This window comes from Panulirus ornatus, chromosome 45 (genome assembly GCF_036320965.1).
Source record: "Panulirus ornatus isolate Po-2019 chromosome 45, ASM3632096v1, whole genome shotgun sequence".
Classification (NCBI taxonomy): Eukaryota; Metazoa; Arthropoda; class Malacostraca; order Decapoda; family Palinuridae; genus Panulirus; species Panulirus ornatus.
The window spans coordinates 4,448,325-4,469,327 of NC_092268.1; the positions used below are offsets into that span (position 1 = coordinate 4,448,325).

Consider the following 21,003-nt stretch of genomic DNA (forward strand, 5'->3'; position numbering starts at 1 on the left):
AGCTATTCCTGGTGATCCGAGAGAAAAATGTGACCCACATATCTCCCGTGTTGTGTCATAGAAGGTGAATGAGGGGCAGGAGCAGGGGGCTGGAAATCTTCCCCTCCTGTGTTTCTTTCCAAAAGAAGGAACAACAGAAAGAGCCACATGATGACCTCTGATCCTCTCAAGCTCAGTCATGTTTTGGTCGCTACCTCACTCATGCAGGAAATAGCAAACACATATGAAAGAGAATAGCAAGTCATGTATGTTTTGAAATTGCTCTGTTGTAGGAACTATGTAAAACCCATGATACAAAAAAATTTATATATTCCGGTTAGTTGAAGATGATGGAATTTTCAAGTTTAATATACATACATGAATAAATATAAGCACACACACAAACTAAAATACAGATTAAGCTTATGGAAAGAAGAACCAATAGTAATGTATACTGTAACAGCACAATGACTTCAAAACCTACGTAAAGCTACTGAGAGGATGAACTCTACTCGTGCCTATTCTACAACTTGATGTCTTTGGCGAATAACACAATCATCTTCACTGCTGTAAACATTTGATGCACGTCTGCTACCAGCATTTTTTACTGAAAAGGAATATGTACTGTCATTAACACCATGGAATTATGAAATATCTGGAAGAAGTAATACATGTAATGGTGCATGGAATACCAAAATGAGATGTCTCACTTTGTACAAGAGAAGCTATGGTGCCTTAATGAAAATTACCATTATGTCTCTACATAAATATACCAGTTCAAATATTCTGACCTAGCCCACAAATGACATGAGATATTCATAAATACTATCCATTTTCAATCCTTGTGTTTGTCTCACCTGTTACATCACAATCTTCATCAACATCACATACTCGAGAGCCTCGTCTGCTACCCGCCTTGCTTGCTGATGAGACCACAAGTTTTGATCCTCGTCTACTGCTTGTTCCATCTTCTTAAAAAAAGGAATATATTTCAATGCTTCTTTAAAGCATCAGAAGTGTCCAAATCAGTGCTTAATAAATACACAAATTAGGTTATCAAGGTTCCTCACCAGTTCTTTATATCAATGGTGTTAAGTTTCATATTAAAAAAGTATGTGTACAACAGGAACTTACTGTCTTAACCTTGCAAGGTTATGACAGGTGGACTAAAAATAATTCAACTGTTGAAAAGTGATTGTGTAACAAAATCTAAACTTGGGCCTGATCAATTAGAAGCTGCAATTCAACTTCTTATTTACTAAAAGTACTACAATTAACCACAGCTTTGTTCTTAAACAGATAGTTGATCTTGATACAAAGAAAGCAAACCATTAAAATATGTGGGTGGAATAGTGATATATATTCATAAAGGGAAAAACAGCTTCTTCATGAACCTATGTCGCCAAGGGAAATCGACCATAATGGGGACATATGCCCAAATGATTTACTTTCAAGCCAAAACAAGCACGACTAACTTGAGGAAAGGGAGTCATTAACAGCAACCTTGCTAGTACCCAAATCATTTAACTCTAAGCAATACAACACTGCTCCAAACAATACTGAAGAATGCTTAAGCAAATAATTAATCAATCTCTAGCTTGACCCGTTATCAAACTGAACAATCTCCCTCTTCTTTCAAAACAAGATAATAAGGCAACCTGTCTGAGGGCAGCACTGCTTTCCCTAAGACTTATCATATGCCTAACTAATAGTAACTGGTATAATATTAAGTAATATTCAGCTAACAATATGCTTCCCTGGCAAATATTTCTTGGTTATTATGTACCCACAGAGAACCTTTGACATGGATCAGGTGGGAGTACAGATATACTCACTTTGGGTTATTAGGTTTATAAGGACTGAAAGAATTGGAGTGCAGTAAACTCCTGAGGGTGGAAAAATAAAAGGATATGACAAAAGCAAGAGAGCTTTCCTTTTTGGACTCAATTCTTCTTTATAATTTTCCTCCACCTAACTCTTTCTAACAAGAATCACTGGTGAGAGAGAGATATGTAAAGTTATGGAAGTGTCATATCAACTTCAGAACATCTGTTATCATAACACAACATAAAGTCTCTGCTCCAGTTAAGAAAATCCTACTGAATGAAATGGTATAAAACTATTCAACAGAACATTTGTTTTTCTTAAACCTTTTATATGGAAAATTAGTGATATTTGTCAACAAAAAGTATGATGGAAAAAAATCACTGTAAAAGATACACATCCAAAAATATCTGATTACCATGGGCATTATCAGTTTTCCTTTAACTCGCTCAGAGGCTTTTGAGAACATGTCATGAAACATTTTGAAAAAAAACATCAATAAATGTCTCATGACTCCTAACCATTACATATGATTAAGGAAATGCAATCAAAATTGGCAAGATTCCCTGCATTGTGGTGAAGTTTTTCAACCATTATCAAGTGTTTACCCAGTTCTGATATGCTATGCATGAGTTTGTGCTTGATTTTATGCTCTTTATAATTTTTTCCCATGGAACAATTTAAGACCTTATGGAGTCTGGCAACCATAAACGATAGCTAAGGTTATTTTTCACCCAAACTGGAAACTTAAAATGCTAATTGATATCAAAAGTGTGTCATGCGGAAAAAATTTGAATCAGTAGCCTTTTAAGGTAAGGGATCAGGTTTACAGATTCACAACTTTATCAGTTAAAAACAGATCAAGTACAGAGCAATGAAAAACATTAAACAAACCTTGTGTTTTAGAAGAACTAACAACTTCAAAATCATCACTATCACGTCTCTCTGACACCGGAAGCTGATCAGCTTTCAGTCTCTGAAATCAAAACAGTCAGAACACATTCAAAATTTCAGGTATAATTTCATAAATTGCATTAACAATCATATAAAAATCTGGTTGACCCTAGACAACCACAATTTATGATAGATAACATGGTAGCAATGATCACCTATTATAGTCCTTCCTTGAATGAAAAAAAAGCAAGAATCATTAGAGAAAAAAACAGAAAACAATGGTACAAGTTTTAAATAAGCAGAAAGTCTGCCTTTTACAAAAGGTTGCATCATATGTTATCTTGACTTTCCAATGGCTGCATATCAATCATATGAAACAGTGGCATTCAAACAGGAAGCACTCAGAAGAAACTGAAGTAATAAATAAAGAAAAGGGGAAAGAAAACAAACAGCATGGTGAAGGGAAAGTGGAGCAAGTTGTTGACTTGGACTGGAAGAGAAGAAATTGTATGGAAAAAGTTCAAGGTTCTAAAGGCTCCCAAGGTGTAACATAAGTGCTCCATGTAAGGACAAATCAAACCTTTGCATAAGTGGCATACAGCAATTAATGACAGGAAGCTTTGACATCCTGTGTACGTACCACTGAAGCATCAATGGAAATGGGAAAGTAATGAGGAGTCTAAAAGACAAGCAGAGAACATTTAATTTTTGTTACAACTTTACCAAGTTTCATATCAAAATCCCAAATACATTATTTTCAAATTTATCACTGAGGAGAGTTCTGTCTAACATGGTTCTGATATGGTGAGACAGCACCTAATTTTCATCATAAACATTTTTGAAGGGAGTACATCAGTATGACCAGAACTACATACGACTACTGATAATTTCTCAGTCCCACAGATCGTACTTAAGCCTCATTACAGTTGGAAAATTGGTGATACATCTTCCTAGGTAGACATGAGACTTGAGCCTACAATTACCTTTGCCATAGAAATGTGAAACAGAAATTTACTAGCAGCTACAGCACATAAAGTTTAAAATATTGTGCATCTAAAACAGAGATATAAGCATTAAGGTGAAAGGAGATCTTTGGAATTATTGGTAAGAGTTAAGAACATAATCAACTCAGCAACAACATACAATTTGCACAGTTTCTCAGGATTTGGAGAAACAAAATCCCATTATGAGATTACATATAAAAGCAGAGAATAGCTACAAAAAAGTCAGCTTATATGACTTTATACAGCTACAGCACACTCTTTCAGTACACGGGAATGGGTGCCATCAGGACCTATGATAAACCTTGCTTGTGTCCAGAGAGAGAGAGAGAGAGAGAGAGAGAGAGAGAGAGAGAGAGAGAGAGAGAGAGAGAGAGAGAGAGAGGCACTTTTCGGACAGGTGGAGGAGATTATGGGAAGGAGGCATAGGATTAATAAGAGGAGCATCAGGGGGATGAAGGAATGTTAGAGTGAAACCTACCACATACATCTCCTAGCCAGGGGTGGCAAAGGGAACAACCATAGGTGGAGGAATGCAAATTCAATAATGACATCATTTAATATAAACGTAATATATGTGTGTAGCCATAAAGGATATGTGTACTAATAAGTGTGCTACCATAATACACATGACCATGGAAGAACCCTATAAAATTAATGTGTGACTCTCCCAGTGGACAAAAAGGAACACTGGGAAGTAAGCTTGATGATCGACATTCATAAATCATCTTATTTGAGGCGAATGTCTTCACTTGAAAATGAGCTCTGAAGACAAAGATTTAAATAACTTTAACAAAATAAAATAATAAAGAAACAATTAAAATACTGCAGACAAGAGCAAGGTCAGCAATGGGTAACTCCCTGATTACTCACCTGACCTTCATCATCTCTTAAAATCTCCTGCAGCCCTTCATCATCAGGATCAGCACCAGATATTTGACGTACGCCTGATGAGGCTTGATACAGCTTTGAGGAATCCTTACGTTCTGAAACTGTGGTAATAGTATACTGTGAAGACATCAGCTTTGTTTATGAAGGATTTACATTATGAAACACTGGCAAAAACATACTGTGAAGACATCATATTTGTTTATAAAGAACTTCTAAAGGATAAGATACAGTCGCAGAAAGGACATCTATGTCCAACATCTTATTTCTGCCACTGAAACCAGATTCAAAAGGAAAGCAATACTTTTCACAGTGGGGCCTTTAAAGATGACATGATTTCAATAAAACCACTAAAACTTCAAAAGTAACCAATAATGCATCAAAGCTAAACCATAAAAAAAAAAAAAAAAAAACCAAAGCAATAATTCAGGGTAAGGTAAAGCAGGGCAAAGTATGGTGAGACCAAATAAGCTACAATAAAGTAAGGCAATGTCACACAAATTTCTCTCTCTAAAGACATGAATCTGTGAGGATCTATGAGCAAATAAAAAGGCTGTACATTCTTGATGCTGCCCATGTTAGTGACAATGGAGGTGAAGATATAGATACAGTAGGAATTCAATGTTTCTTTCTTTCATACTATTCGCCATTTTCCGCATTAGCGAGGTAGCATTAAGAACAGAGGACTGGAACTTTGAGGGAATATCCTCACCTGGCCCCCTTCTCTGTTCCTTCTTTCGGAAAATTATAAAAAAAATGAGAGGGGAGGATTTCCAGCCCCCCCTCTCAATGTATGAATCTATAAAGGCAAATAAAAACAACTTAATGTACTTCAAAACCTGCAACACATACCGGATCTTCCTCATACTGAGAGAAGAGTTCCACTGTCACCATTTGCTTCTCTTCATGAACACCATAGAGGAGAAAAGGGGAAAAGATCAGGGTAGATATCGTCTGAAGGAGCTCCGACTTGTAGCGAATCATAGTAGAACGTGCTGCCTGACGAAGTACTTCACCATTGTGACTCTTCATGCTCATGTTGATCAGGAACATACCTGAAACCATCAAACAATAGAAAAAAATAAAGTTATAGTTAATGCATATAACAATTCGTAAGAGTGATATACCATAGTGTAAATCTAAACATCTGTTAGAATTCTAAATTTTTCAGTTAGTCTCAAGCTATAAAGTCTTGTTTTTGATATTATACATCTGCTGGCTTATAATAGCTAAGATGCTGATGTAATTCATCATGCTTTTATATACTTAAATAAGATCTACACCGTTAACACTCCATTCATCATGAGTTTATCATTAGCAAAATATTGTCATGATAAGCAACTACACTGAACCAGATCAAGTATTATCTCAACCAAACTAGTTTCCTAAGATCTCAGCAATTCTAAATGAAACCATGTTGAGCATGGACTACCTGTGTGTACATGAGTACATGGTGTCTTTATTTCTTGTCAAACATTTTAATAAAAAAATTCTACATAAGGTAATCCTTTTGGGTCACATTACCAGAAATCATCTTTATTTTTAGAATATTACAACCTTCATTTACTCTCCATGAAAAAATTACTTTCCTAACATTCTTCTTACTTCTTGAAATATCTTCAATCTTCTTGTTCTACACCGCCTTGACCTATACAAGGTGGGGCTCTCAATCCCTCCTACTCTACTTGTAAGACCACACTATTCGCATCTGAGATGAATCAACTTTCTATCCAGTATTGTAAATGCCATGACACTTGAAACCTTTCATAGCGACTTTGTACAGCTAGGAGACCTTTACTGTGATTATCATAATATCCATGAAACACTCTATGAGCAGAATAGTCTCAAATATTAAAAAAAAATAATCTCATAACTTTTGTTATAATGACCACTAGAACATAATTTTCTAAATAAAAAATAAAACTTAGTCCTTTAACCTATGTTGCTCTGCTGCCAGGCATATAAGACACTCCAGCAGTATTTTAGGCATACACAGTGAGATCTGAGGTAATTCTGAAAGATTTTTGTCAGAAACAAATACTAATGTAAAGGGTTTTCATCATCATCTACTTTCTTATAAAAGTCACGCTTCAAAAATTATCAATAATTTGTGGCATATCCAGACCCATACACAGAAAATATTTAGAATCTAGTACATGAAAACATGAGTGAAATGCAACTAAAGGCAATGATGGTTATATATACCTATTATCTTATTGTTTATTGTACTTAGTTGCTGTCTACCGCGCTAGCACAAGGGTACAGACAAAAGAATGGCCCAACCCACCCACATACACATGTATATACATAAACGCCCACACAGCACATAAACATACCTATACATTTCAACATATACATACATATACATACAGACATAAACATACATATACAGAAGTACATTTCTGTCTAGCTGTCATGTGTAATGCACCGAAACCACAGCTCCCTTTCCACATCCAGGCCAAACAAAACTTTCCATGGCTTACCCCACATGCTTCACATGCTCTGCTTCAATCCACTGACAGCACGTCAACCCCCATATACCACATAAATCCAATTCACTCTATACATGGTGGTTTATCATACTTTCCAATTCCACATTATCTTTCATTTGCAAAAGTTCTCTCATTTCCTTCTACTGCTTCCTACGATATTAGAAGAATATGACTCCTCGTACCTTTTTTTCTCCATAAGTCTTTTCATACAACTAAAATTCGACTCCCTCTTCCTACATACAAGCTGAAGCAACCTTCATTCTTTACAAACTTTTTTTTATTTCTTTATGGGAAGTGACTAAAATTTATCTACTTCAATTATGTTCAATCCTAAATGGATAGAATCCATCAGCAAATGTATGGAGCAATTGCTGATGCCTTGTTCAATGAGGCATGATATTTAGGAAACTAATACTTGAAAAGTTTCAAAATGTAGGTTAGAATGATTTAACGAATAAACCCATGTAATGATGGTGTCTCAAATGAGAGGGAAACAGTTATACAGTGCAAAACAAAGCAGAGCAAGAGAAAACAAAGCAATAATTCAGGGTAAGGTAAAGCAGGGCAAAGTATGGTGAGACCAAATAAGCTACAATAAAGTAAGGCAATGTCACACAAATTTCTCTCTCTAAAGACATGAATCTGTGAGGATCTATGAGCAAATAAAAAGGCTGTACATTCTTGATGCTGCCCATGTTAGTGACAATGGAGGTGAAGATATAGATACAGTAGGAATTCAATGTTTCTTTCTTTCATACTATTCGCCATTTTCCGCATTAGCGAGGTAGCATTAAGAACAGAGGACTGGAACTTTGAGGGAATATCCTCACCTGGCCCCCTTCTCTGTTCCTTCTTTCGGAAAATTATAAAAAAAAAATAATCTCATAACTTTTGTTATAATGACCACTAGAACATAATTTTCTAAATAAAAAATAAAACTTAGTCCTTTAACCTATGTTGCTCTGCTGCCAGGCATATAAGACACTCCAGCAGTATTTTAGGCATACACAGTGAGATCTGAGGTAATTCTGAAAGATTTTTGTCAGAAACAAATACTAATGTAAAGGGTTTTCATCATCATCTACTTTCTTATAAAAGTCACGCTTCAAAAATTATCAATAATTTGTGGCATATCCAGACCCATACACAGAAAATATTTAGAATCTAGTACATGAAAACATGAGTGAAATGCAACTAAAGGCAATGATGGTTATATATACCTATTATCTTATTGTTTATTGTACTTAGTTGCTGTCTACCGCGCTAGCACAAGGGTACAGACAAAAGAATGGCCCAACCCACCCACATACACATGTATATACATAAACGCCCACACAGCACATAAACATACATATACAGAAGTACATTTCTGTCTAGCTGTCATGTGTAATGCACCGAAACCACAGCTCCCTTTCCACATCCAGGCCAAACAAAACTTTCCATGGCTTACCCCACATGCTTCACATGCTCTGCTTCAATCCACTGACAGCACGTCAACCCCCATATACCACATAAATCCAATTCACTCTATACATGGTGGTTTATCATACTTTCCAATTCCACATTATCTTTCATTTGCAAAAGTTCTCTCATTTCCTTCTACTGCTTCCTACGATATTAGAAGAATATGACTCCTCGTACCTTTTTTTCTCCATAAGTCTTTTCATACAACTAAAATTCGACTCCCTCTTCCTACATACAAGCTGAAGCAACCTTCATTCTTTACAAACTTTTTTTTATTTCTTTATGGGAAGTGACTAAAATTTATCTACTTCAATTATGTTCAATCCTAAATGGATAGAATCCATCAGCAAATGTATGGAGCAATTGCTGATGCCTTGTTCAATGAGGCATGATATTTAGGAAACTAATACTTGAAAAGTTTCAAAATGTAGGTTAGAATGATTTAACGAATAAACCCATGTAATGATGGTGTCTCAAATGAGAGGGAAACAGTTATACAGTGCAAAACAAAGCAGAGCAAGAGAAAACAAAGCAATAATTCAGGGTAAGGTAAAGCAGGGCAAAGTATGGTGAGACCAAATAAGCTACAATAAAGTAAGGCAATGTCACACAAATTTCTCTCTCTAAAGACATGAATCTGTGAGGATCTATGAGCAAATAAAAAGGCTGTACATTCTTGATGCTGCCCATGTTAGTGACAATGGAGGTGAAGATATAGATACAGTAGGAATTCAATGTTTCTTTCTTTCATACTATTCGCCATTTTCCGCATTAGCGAGGTAGCATTAAGAACAGAGGACTGGAACTTTGAGGGAATATCCTCACCTGGCCCCCTTCTCTGTTCCTTCTTTCGGAAAATTATAAAAAAAATGAGAGGGGAGGATTTCCAGCCCCCCCCTCTCAATGTATGAATCTATAAAGGCAAATAAAAACAACTTAATGTACTTCAAAACCTGCAACACATACCGGATCTTCCTCATACTGAGAGAAGAGTTCCACTGTCACCATTTGCTTCTCTTCATGAACACCATAGAGGAGAAAAGGGGAAAAGATCAGGGTAGATATCGTCTGAAGGAGCTCCGACTTGTAGCGAATCATAGTAGAACGTGCTGCCTGACGAAGTACTTCACCATTGTGACTCTTCATGCTCATGTTGATCAGGAACATACCTGAAACCATCAAACAATAGAAAAAATAAAGTTATAGTTAATGCATATAACAATTCGTAAGAGTGATATACCATAGTGTAAATCTAAACATCTGTTAGAATTCTAAATTTTTCAGTTAGTCTCAAGCTATAAAGTCTTGTTTTTGATATTATACATCTGCTGGCTTATAATAGCTAAGATGCTGATGTAATTCATCATGCTTTTATATACTTAAATAAGATCTACACCGTTAACACTCCATTCATGAGTTTATCACTAGCAAAAAATGATATGTTTCTACACTGTTAACACTCCATTCATCATGAGTTTATCATTAGCAAAATATTGTCATGATAAGCAACTACACTGAACCAGATCAAGTATTATCTCAACCAAACTAGTTTCCTAAGATCTCAGCAATTCTAAATGAAACCATGTTGAGCATGGACTACCTGTGTGTACATGAGTACATGGTGTCTTTATTTCTTGTCAAACATTTTAATAAAAAAATTCTACATAAGGTAATCCTTTTGGGTCACATTACCAGAAATCATCTTTATTTTTAGAATATTACAACCTTCATTTACTCTCCATGAAAAAATTACTTTCCTAACATTCTTCTTACTTCTTGAAATATCTTCAATCTTCTTGTTCTACACCGCCTTGACCTATACAAGGTGGGGCTCTCAATCCCCTCCTACTCTACTTGTAAGACCACACTATTCGCATCTGAGATGAATCAACTTTCTATCCAGTATTGTAAATGCCATGACACTTGAAACCTTTCATAGCGACTTTGTACAGCTAGGAGACCTTTACTGTGATTATCATAATATCCATGAAACACTCTATGAGCAGAATAGTCTCAAATATTAAAAAAAAATAATCTCATAACTTTTGTTATAATGACCACTAGAACATAATTTTCTAAATAAAAAATAAAACTTAGTCCTTTAACCTATGTTGCTCTGCTGCCAGGCATATAAGACACTCCAGCAGTATTTTAGGCATACACAGTGAGATCTGAGGTAATTCTGAAAGATTTTTGTCAGAAACAAATACTAATGTAAAGGGTTTTCATCATCATCTACTTTCTTATAAAAGTCACGCTTCAAAAATTATCAATAATTTGTGGCATATCCAGACCCATACACAGAAAATATTTAGAATCTAGTACATGAAAACATGAGTGAAATGCAACTAAAGGCAATGATGGTTATATATACCTATTATCTTATTGTTTATTGTACTTAGTTGCTGTCTACCGCGCTAGCACAAGGGTACAGACAAAAGAATGGCCCAACCCACCCACATACACATGTATATACATAAACGCCCACACAGCACATAAACATACCTATACATTTCAACATATACATACATATACATACAGACATAAACATACATATACAGAAGTACATTTCTGTCTAGCTGTCATGTGTAATGCACCGAAACCACAGCTCCCTTTCCACATCCAGGCCAAACAAAACTTTCCATGGCTTACCCCACATGCTTCACATGCTCTGCTTCAATCCACTGACAGCACGTCAACCCCCATATACCACATCAATCCAATTCACTCTATTACTTACACGCCTTTCACCCTCCTGTATGTTCAGGCCCCAATCGCTCAAAATCATTGTCACTCCATCCTTCCATCTCCAATTTGGTCTCACACTTCTCATTCCCTCCACCTCTGACACATATATCCTCTTTGTCAATTCTTACGTCTGTTTCCTTGCGCTATCTCGCTAATAAGGGAGACAGCGACAAAGTATAAAAAAATATATATATATCCCAGTTTATAAAAAAGTAGATGCACTACACAGCTGCAGTGAAAGGGTTCAACATGCAAGTTTTTTCCTGATTTGATATTCAAGCTCTTCTCAGCTTTCCTTACTATAAGTGCTTTCTTGGATATTTTTTGATGAATATTTATTTAAGGTTTTGTATTTTTGTAACTATCAATAACAAGTTTTAATTTCTGTAACTATCAACGACAAGAAGTTCTAAACAATTAACAGATTCAACAAAAAACTTGATTAGCTATTCTTTACGAGACTATTTATCACAGATGGCTGATCAACCAGTTATATTTTCTCCCATCAATCTGAAAGGTTTCCCCACCTTTCTCCAGTCAGTCATGATGAGTGTTTTCTCATGCAGGTTAGTACAAATCATTCCTCTGCTGATAGGGATGCCCACTAATATCTTGCTAGACTCAGATAAGATATTCCCATGAAAAAAAATCAAAGATAAGTCACCCTTGTTGTAAAAGCAGGTAAGAACTGAAGCTTCATAAGAAAACTCAGAAACAACACAATGGCATGGTAGTTCAAACATCCATAAAGCTTAAAAACAAACTGAAACATGCTGGCTAAAATCATATGGGTATCATCTACTGTAAAATGCACTTGTATTGAAAGATATCAAACATGCTGAACAATAAAGCTTTCCATGTAATAGCCATACAATAATAAGGAACCATTAAAAAAATTCCATTAGTGACAAGTTCATATTTGATATAATGTCCTTTAAACTTGTCATAACTCTTACAACATATCTTTCATTAAGTTTTCAAGCATGAGGTATTATGCCATTTAAGCATCTAACTTTAGAGCTTCTCTTGCAATCATAAAAACATACTAGGTATACCATGAGATAAATAGACTGTATAGAACATTTTCATAAGTGCAGCAACCAACAATCATTCTCAGCTTTACTTCAACATCCATTGCAAATGTCATCGCTTCTGAAAGTACCTGATAATTCTTTCCCCCGTTGGTAGAAGTAGATGGCACAAGCAAGCTCAGCAATCAATACATACACAGTGACTTTCCTTAACACACCTGAGATAAATGCCTTAGCTTCATTACCTATCCTCTGGTTCATGGGTGACTCTGGCATCTCAATGTCAACAACCACACGATATTTCTGACCCCTGGCAAGGACAGAGCCACGAGTTGGGTCAGTTACACTGATGATGGCGTAAGGGAAGCTGCAGATGCCTGGCTTCTCACCACAAGAACTGCAAAATATCAGAGGTAGTAATTACCAAAAAGCTATATGCAATTTATACCGATGAGGTATATTAAGGAGACTCGTAAAATCTTCATATCAAGGCATCTTGAGAGTCTGTAACAAATTACTTCAGGTAGAACAGACAGAAATAAGTTAAAATCCACAATTCTTACATTATAGATAACGTGATGAAAGGAATGGGCACATAATAAATGAAAAGTTTACTTTTCCCCTCACACATTACTCTTATGTTATCTGTGATATTTCGAGGTTTGGTATTTCTCCATAGTTTACAATCAAAACATTTTGAAGGAGTTATCTTACGTGTACTGAAAATGGATAGGCCATGTAGCAGACTCTTGAGGCATGTAGGTGAAGTAGAATGACGTATACAGAAAGACGCTCACCCAAAACATCACCACCAGGGTCGCCCCAAACACTATCATCGAATATGCTGTTGACTGCCATTCCTGAAAAATGTTCAATAACACCAATAATATCAGTGAATTATTATTTAGTTGTTATGTGACTGACATTGCACAGGCAAAACATGGCCCGCAGAAAAAACACTAGAATACTAAAGAGTAGTTGCAGTTCTGTTTTTACATGCACTATTTTCTTGAACTTCCACCTTCGACTGAGAAAATCCTTGTTATCTATCAAGACACTTCTCTCAAAACACTGTTTTCATTTAATGACTGATGGCAAGAACGAACTGATAAATTCCAAAGCAACTGCTGCTTGACTGGCCTTTCAAGAAATCTGTCAATTTACAACTAAATAATAAATACTCCATGATTCTTTAGTGATTAATCAAACCTCACTACTTGATATAAGAAATTATAGCATTGACAGCATTGCTATGAATCCATGCTATTAAATTTTACTTTAATAAGAGGTTGATTTTATCTTAAATATTCAAGCTGATTAACCAAACGATATGTCTCACAGACTAGATGCGAGTGACTTTAACACAAAGGATACACTTATAGAGTTGAATTTCAAAAGATGGTCAAATTTATTAACAACTTTGCTTCTTAACTCATCCCGTCAACAGATGAAATGAAACCCATAGGGTGAAGGATTAAACAAGAACACTATCGCCTTTTCTCATGAAATAATTGAGAGCTGCCTTACAATTAGGTTTGTTACAAATCCCAAGTTGAATTACTTCTCCATTAACCATACAATTACATATTCCTTTAACACTTCCCAAACATTAATGTGACAAGGGTAACCCTACAATATCAGTGGCATAAACTGACCACCTTGAGGATAAATAAAGTAGTCTATGCTAAAAAAAAAAAACTAACCACTGACCTAGCCATCAAGCCATATATTGTACTCAAATAAATGTTTCCTCAAAAAACAATTGTACATAATGGGTAATTCTCATCTTGTAAGAGGGCTGTGTCTGTTTAGGAATGCATCACTATCAGCTGTATATTACATGATTTTTGGTCTTTAATGCAAGTGTACTTTTTAGGAATACAATTACATGTATAGAGCATGGTTTGGATCATTATATCTCATTGAACAATATATAAAAAAAAAGGGATAAAAATGAGGTCAAAATATAAAATACGCATAAAAGTGTAAAACCTGCGGAAATCTTGTCTACCCACCCTGGCAGTTAGAATCTTTCTTACAGTTTAATATTCTAGTCACAATATAGCAGTTAGACCAAAGACAGAGCATTCCATGAATACCAAAAGCAGGTAACAGATGACAGCCCGAGGAGCAGTAAAACGATTATAAGTTGGTACATTTCTACTCTTAATAACTATCTACTGGCTGTGGTTTCTGTAGGCACTATATTCTACAGGCTGTGATTTTTTTTTATAGGAACTATTTACCTTTAAAAAAGTCTCGTCTACTTTTACAATAACTGACTATATTTTTGGTGGCAGACATTAACCTTAATACATTTTCTCAACACCCACAACCCTCACTACTATCAAATGTAACTAATATCGCTCAGTAAAATAAGTAGCAATGCTGCAAATCATACTCTGCAACAGTTACTGTATTCTCTGAACAATACACTACCACAGCAAAATGAAATCATTCAATAGCATAAGTTAACAGCGATGAGAGCACTCACTGTTCAAATAGTTATGTGAACATTCAATACCCAAAGTTAATGGCACTGTGAGAGCTCATTATCCACAGTTAATGGCGATGTCAGCAACTAATACCCAAAGGTAAAGGTAAAAGTATTCACTGTTAAGAACTACATATGCACTCAATAACTATAGTTAATAGCAATGTGAGCACGCATATTAAAGTTCATTTTGAAATCAATAGCGGCGTAAGCACTCAATGTCCATGAGGTAATAGCAATGTGAGCATTCAATATCTAAGTTTATAGCAATGTGAGCACTCAATATCTAAAGTTCTGAGCGAGGTGAGCATTGAACCCAAAGTTATGTGTGATGTGAGCACTCAATATCCATAGCTTAAGGGGATGTGAGCACTCAATATCCAGAGTTTAAGGGGATGTGAGCACTCAATATCCATAGTTTAAGGGGATGTGAGCACTCAATATCAATAGTTTAAGGGGATGTGAGCACTCAATATCCATAGCTTAAGGGGATGTGAGCACTCAACATCCAGAGTTTAAGGGGATGTGAGCACTCAATATCCATAGCTTAAGGGGATGTGAGCACTCAATATCCATAGTTTAAGGGGATGTGAGCACTCAATATCCATAGTTTAAGGGGATGTGAGCACTCAATATCCATAGTTTAAGGGGATGTGAGCACTCAATATCCATAGTTTAAGGGGATGTGAGCACTCAATATCCATAGTTTAAGGGGATGTGAGCACTCAATATCCATAGTTTAAGGGGATGTGAGCACTCAATATCCATAGTTTAAGGGGATGTGAGCACTCAATATCCATAGTTTAAGGGGATGTGAGCACTCAATATCCATAGTTTAAGGGGATGTGAGCACTCAATATCCATAGTTTAAGGGGATGTGAGCACTCAATATCCATAGTTTAAGGGGATGTGAGCACTCAATATCCATAGTTTAAGGGGATGTGAGCACTCAATATCCATAGTTTAAGGGGATGTGAGCACTCAATATCCATAGTTTAAGGGGATGTGAGCACTCAATATCCATAGTTTAAGGGGATGTGAGCACTCAATATCCATAGTTTAAGGGGATGTGAGCACTCAATATCCATAGTTTAAGGGGATGTGAGCACTCAATATCCATAGTTTAAGGGGATGTGAGCACTCAATATCCATAGTTTAAGGGGATGTGAGCACTCAATATCCATAGTTTAAGGGGATGTGAGCACTCAATATCCATAGTTTAAGGGGATGTGAGCACTCAATATCCATAGTTTAAGGGGATGTGAGCACTCAATATCCATAGTTTAAGGGGATGTGAGCACTCAATATCCATAGTTTAAGGGGATGTGAGCACTCAATATCCATAGTTTAAGGGGATGTGAGCACTCAATATCCATAGTTTAAGGGGATGTGAGCACTCAATATCCATAGTTTAAGGGGATGTGAGCACTCAATATCCATAGTTTAAGGGGATGTGAGCACTCAATATCCATAGTTTAAGGGGATGTGAGCACTCAATATCCATTGTTTAAGGGGATGTGAGCACTCAATATCCATAGTTTAAGGGGATGTGAGCACTCAATATCCATAGTTAAGGGGATGTGAGCACTCAATATCCATAGTTTAAGGGGATGTGAGCACTCAATATCCATTGTTTAAGGGGATGTGAGCACTCAATATCCATAGTTTAAGGGATGTGAGCACTCAATATCCATAGTTTAAGGGGATGTGAGCACTCAATATCCATAGTTTAAGGGGATGTGAGCACTCAATATCCATTAGTTTAAGGGGATGTGAGCACTCAATATCCATAGTTTAAGGGGATGTGAGCACTCAATATCCATAGTTTAAGGGGATGTGAGCACTCAATATCCATAGATTTAAGGGGATGTGAGCACTCAATATCCATAGTTTAAGGGGATGTGAGCACTCAATATCCATAGTTTAAGGGGATGTGAGCACTCAATATCCATAGTTTAAGGGGATGTGAGCACTCAATATCCATAGTTTAAGGGGATGTGAGCACTCAATATCCATAGTTTAAGGGATGTGAGCACTCAATATCCATAGTTTAAGGGGATGTGAGCACTCAATATCCATAGTTTAAGGGGATGTGAGCACTCAATATCCATAGTTTAAGGGGATGTGAGCACTCAATATCCATAGTTTAAGGGGATGTGAGCACTCAATATCCATAGTTTAAGGGGATGTGAGCACTCAATATCCATAGTTTAAGGGGATGTGAGCACTCAATATCCATAGTTTAAGGGGATGTGAGCACTCAATATCCATAGTTTAAGGGGATGTGAGCACTCAATATCCATTGTTTAAGGGGATGTGAGCACTCAATATCCATAGTTTAAGGGGATGTGAGCACTCAATATCCATAGTTTAAGGGGATGTGAGCACTCAATATCCATAGTTTAAGGGGATGTGAGCACTCAATATCCATTGTTTAAGGGGATGTGAGCACTCAATATCCATAGTTTAAGGGATGTGAGCACTCAATATCCATAGTTTAAGGGGATGTGAGCACTCAATATCCATAGTTTAAGGGGATGTGAGCACTCAAATATCCATGTTTAAGGGGATGTGAGCACTCAATATCCATAGTTTAAGGGGATGTGAGCACTCAATATCCATAGTTTAAGGGGATGTGAGCACTCAATATCCATAGTTTAAGGGGATGTGAGCACTCAATATCCATTGTTTAAGGGGATGTGAGCACTCAATATCCATAGTTTAAGGGGATGTGAGCACTCAATATCCATAGTTTAAGGGATGTGAGCACTCAATATCCATAGTTTAAGGGGATGTGAGCACTCAATATCCATAGTTTAAGGGGATGTGAGCACTCAATATCCATTGTTTAAGGGGATGTGAGCACTCAATATCCATAGTTTAAGGGGATGTGAGCACTCAATATCCTGAGTTTAAGGGGATGTGAGCACTCAATATCCATAGTTTAAGGGGATGTGAGCACTCAACATCCAGAGTTTAAGGGGATGTGAGCACTCAATATCCATAGCTTAAGGGGATGTGAGCACTCAATATCCATAGTTTAAGGGGATGTGAGCACTCAATATCCATAGTTTAAGGGGATGTGAGCACTCAATATCCATTGTTTAAGGGGATGTGAGCACTCAATATCCATAGTTTAAGGGGATGTGAGCACTCAATCTCCATAGTTTAAGGGGATGTGAGCACTCAATATGGAAAATTGTGAGCTCTGCAGGAAAGTAAAATATTATCATCATACATCCTATTCTAACTGCAAATTACTACGCATCATTGAGGTCACTCCATTAATAATGCCAGACGAATCACAATAATTTCAATCAACACTCGAAGCCATTTATCTTCAATTTACATATGGCCATTTATCTAACCACATAATTATTATTCCACTGTAACGTGACGCCATTAACCGTTTACATATGGCCATTAATCGTTAAATTACATTTGGCCATCTATCGTTAATTTACATTTGGCCATTTATCTAACCACATAACTATTATTCCATTGCAACATGAAGCCATTTACATTAAGTTTACATTTGGCCATTTCATTTTACATTTGGCCATTTACCCATCAATTTACAATTAGCCATTTATCTAACCACATAACTATCATTCCATTGTAACATTTCATTAATCCACCAAATACAACAAAATTAATGCCTACATAAAGCATATTTATACCTACATAAGAAATTAATCTTCTGTTTAACCATATTTTTCTAACATTTCTAACAAGTATCTGAAAACAAGGAAACAAATGATTAATCAAATTACCTCAATTAAGAGTGATCAAGTGTGATGGTCAGAATTTATTATCATACATTCAAAATCTATTAAAGATCGGAATTTATTATCATACATTCAGAATCTATTAAATATAGGAATCTATTATCATACATTCAGAATCTATTAAATATCGGAATCTATTATCATACATTCAGAATCTATTAAAGATCGGAATCTATCATCATACATTCAGAATTTATTAAAGATCGGAATCTATCATCATACATTCAGAATTTATTAAATATCGGAATCTATTATCATACATTCAGAATTTATTAAAGATCGGAATCTATCATCATACATTCAGAATTTATTAAAGATCGGAATCTATTATCATACATTCAGAATTTATTAAATATCGGAATCTATTATCATACATTCAGAATCTATTAAAGATCGGAATCTATCATCATACATTCAGAATCTATTAAAGATCGGAATCTATCATCATACATTCAGAATTTATTAAAGATCGGAATCTATCATCATACATTCAGAATTTATTAAATATCGGAATCTATTATCATACATTCAGAATTTATTAAAGATCTGAATCTATCATCATACATTCAGAATTTATTAAAGATAATAAAGTCTTAGTAATTGAGATTTCCCCTAGTAACGGATTACCTCAGTTCTAATCATGGAACGGACTGGTCCTAGTAACGAGGGGAAACGTTTCGTTCCCCCACGAAGAACCAGACCATCCCTTGTTATGTACTGGTCTGGTCCCTGTACGGAACGGATCACGATCTCAACAATACTGGTCTGGTCCCTGTACGGAACGGACCACGACCACAACAATACTGGTCTGGTCCCTGTACGGAACGGACCACGACCACAATACTGGTCTGGTCCCTGTACGGAACGGACCACGACCACAACAATACTGGTCTGGTCCCTGTACGGACCACGACCACAACAATACTGGTCTGGTCCCTGTACGGAACGGACCACGATCACAACAATACTGGTCTGGTCCCTGTACGGACCACGACCACAATACTGGTCTGGTCCCTGAACGGACCACGACCACAATACTGGTCTGGTCCCTGTACGGACCACGACCACAATACTGGTCTGGTCCCTGAACGGACCACGACCACAACAATACTGGTCTGGTCCCTGTACTGAACGGACCACGATCACAACAATACTGGTCTGGTCCCTGAACGGACCACGACCACAACAATACTGGTCTGGTCCCTGAACGGACCACGACCACAACAATACTAGTCTGGTCCCTGTACTGAACGGACCACGATCACAACAATACTGGTCTGGTCCCTGTACTGAACGGACCACGACCACAACAATACTGGTCTGGTCTCTGTACTGAACGGACCACGACCACAACACACACACGAAACGTTTCCCTTGTGGCCAAAGCCTTACCTGTAGGTATTTCGAGGCCGCCTTTCTCTTGGAGTCAATATAACTCCCAAATAACTGAGCCATGGTGACGGTGGCTCAGGAAGAATTCGTTAAAAAGATAAAATGCGACGATTTCGCAGGGAAGTGAGGGAGGAATGACGGACGTGTGCTCTCCCTCACTGCCTGCGTCGGACTGACCACCTGGGTCGGATAACATGACAACCGCTGACGGTGTTGCCACACCGCGGAGATCCCGCTACATTCAACCAAGGGCGCTAGAGCAATCAACCAAGGCCGCTAGCCCTATCAACCAAAGGCGCTAAACCTATCAACCAAGGGCGCTAAATCTATCAACCAAAGGCGCTAGAGCTATCAACCAATGGCGCTAGACTTATCAACCAAAGGCGCTAGACCTATCAACCAAGGGCGCTAAATCTATCAACCAAGGGCGCTAGACCTATCAACCAAAGGCGCTAAGCCCATCAACCAAGGCCGCTAGACCTATCAACCAAAGGCGCTAGACCTATCAACCAAGGGCGCTAAATCTATCAACCAAGGGCGCTAGACCTATCAACCAAAGGCGCTAAGCCCATCAACCAAGGCCGCTAGACCTATCAACCAAAGGCGCTAAGCCTATCAACCAAGGCCTCTAGACCTATCAACCAAGGCCGCTAGCCCTATCAACCAAGGGCGCTAGCCCTATCAACCAAGGGCGCTAGAGCTATCAACCATAGGCGCTAGACCTATCAACCAAGGGTGCTAAATCTATCAACCAAGGGCGCTAAACCTATCAACCAAGGGCGATAGAGCTATCAACCAAGGCCGCTAGCCCTATCAACCAAAGGCGCTAGACCTATCAACCAAGGGTGCTAAATCTATCAACCAAGGGCGCTAGACCTATCAACCAAAGGCGCTAGCCCTATCAACCAAGGGCGCTAGAGCTATCAACCATAGGCGCTAGACCTATCAACCAAGGGTGCTAAATCTATCAACCAAGGGCGCTACACCTATCAACCATAGGCGCTAGCC

General features: G+C 37.3%; 2 protein-coding genes across 4 annotated transcripts in view; both read right to left on the bottom strand.

The window, feature by feature from the left end:
- The window catches only part of LOC139762839 (protein lifeguard 1-like), a 37,755-nt gene extending 33,031 nt beyond the window's left edge, over positions 1-4,724 (bottom strand). For 2 of the 3 annotated variants that reach the window (XM_071688015.1, XM_071688014.1), the window contains exons 1-4: positions 4,572-4,724; positions 2,698-2,779; positions 837-947; positions 464-586 (exon numbers count right to left, since the gene is read on the bottom strand). The gene's annotated coding sequence lies outside the window, so the exon portion shown is untranslated. Of the gene's footprint in view, positions 1-463; positions 587-836; positions 951-2,697; positions 2,780-4,571 lie in introns of all 3 variants that reach the window. The other variant, XM_071688016.1, reaches the window with a different exon arrangement.
- On the bottom strand, positions 498-20,182 carry Seipin (lipid droplet biogenesis associated protein seipin). The gene is made up of 9 exons (XM_071688268.1): positions 19,996-20,182; positions 13,036-13,181; positions 12,540-12,718; positions 9,496-9,711; positions 5,439-5,641; positions 4,572-4,706; positions 2,698-2,779; positions 837-950; positions 498-586 (listed from the first exon to the last, which is right to left on the bottom strand). The coding sequence occupies exons 1-9, from the start codon at positions 20,056-20,058 to the stop codon at positions 498-500; spliced, it is 1,227 nt and encodes a 408-aa protein (XP_071544369.1). The 5' UTR covers positions 20,059-20,182.
- Between the last annotated feature and the right edge of the window lie 821 nt (positions 20,183-21,003).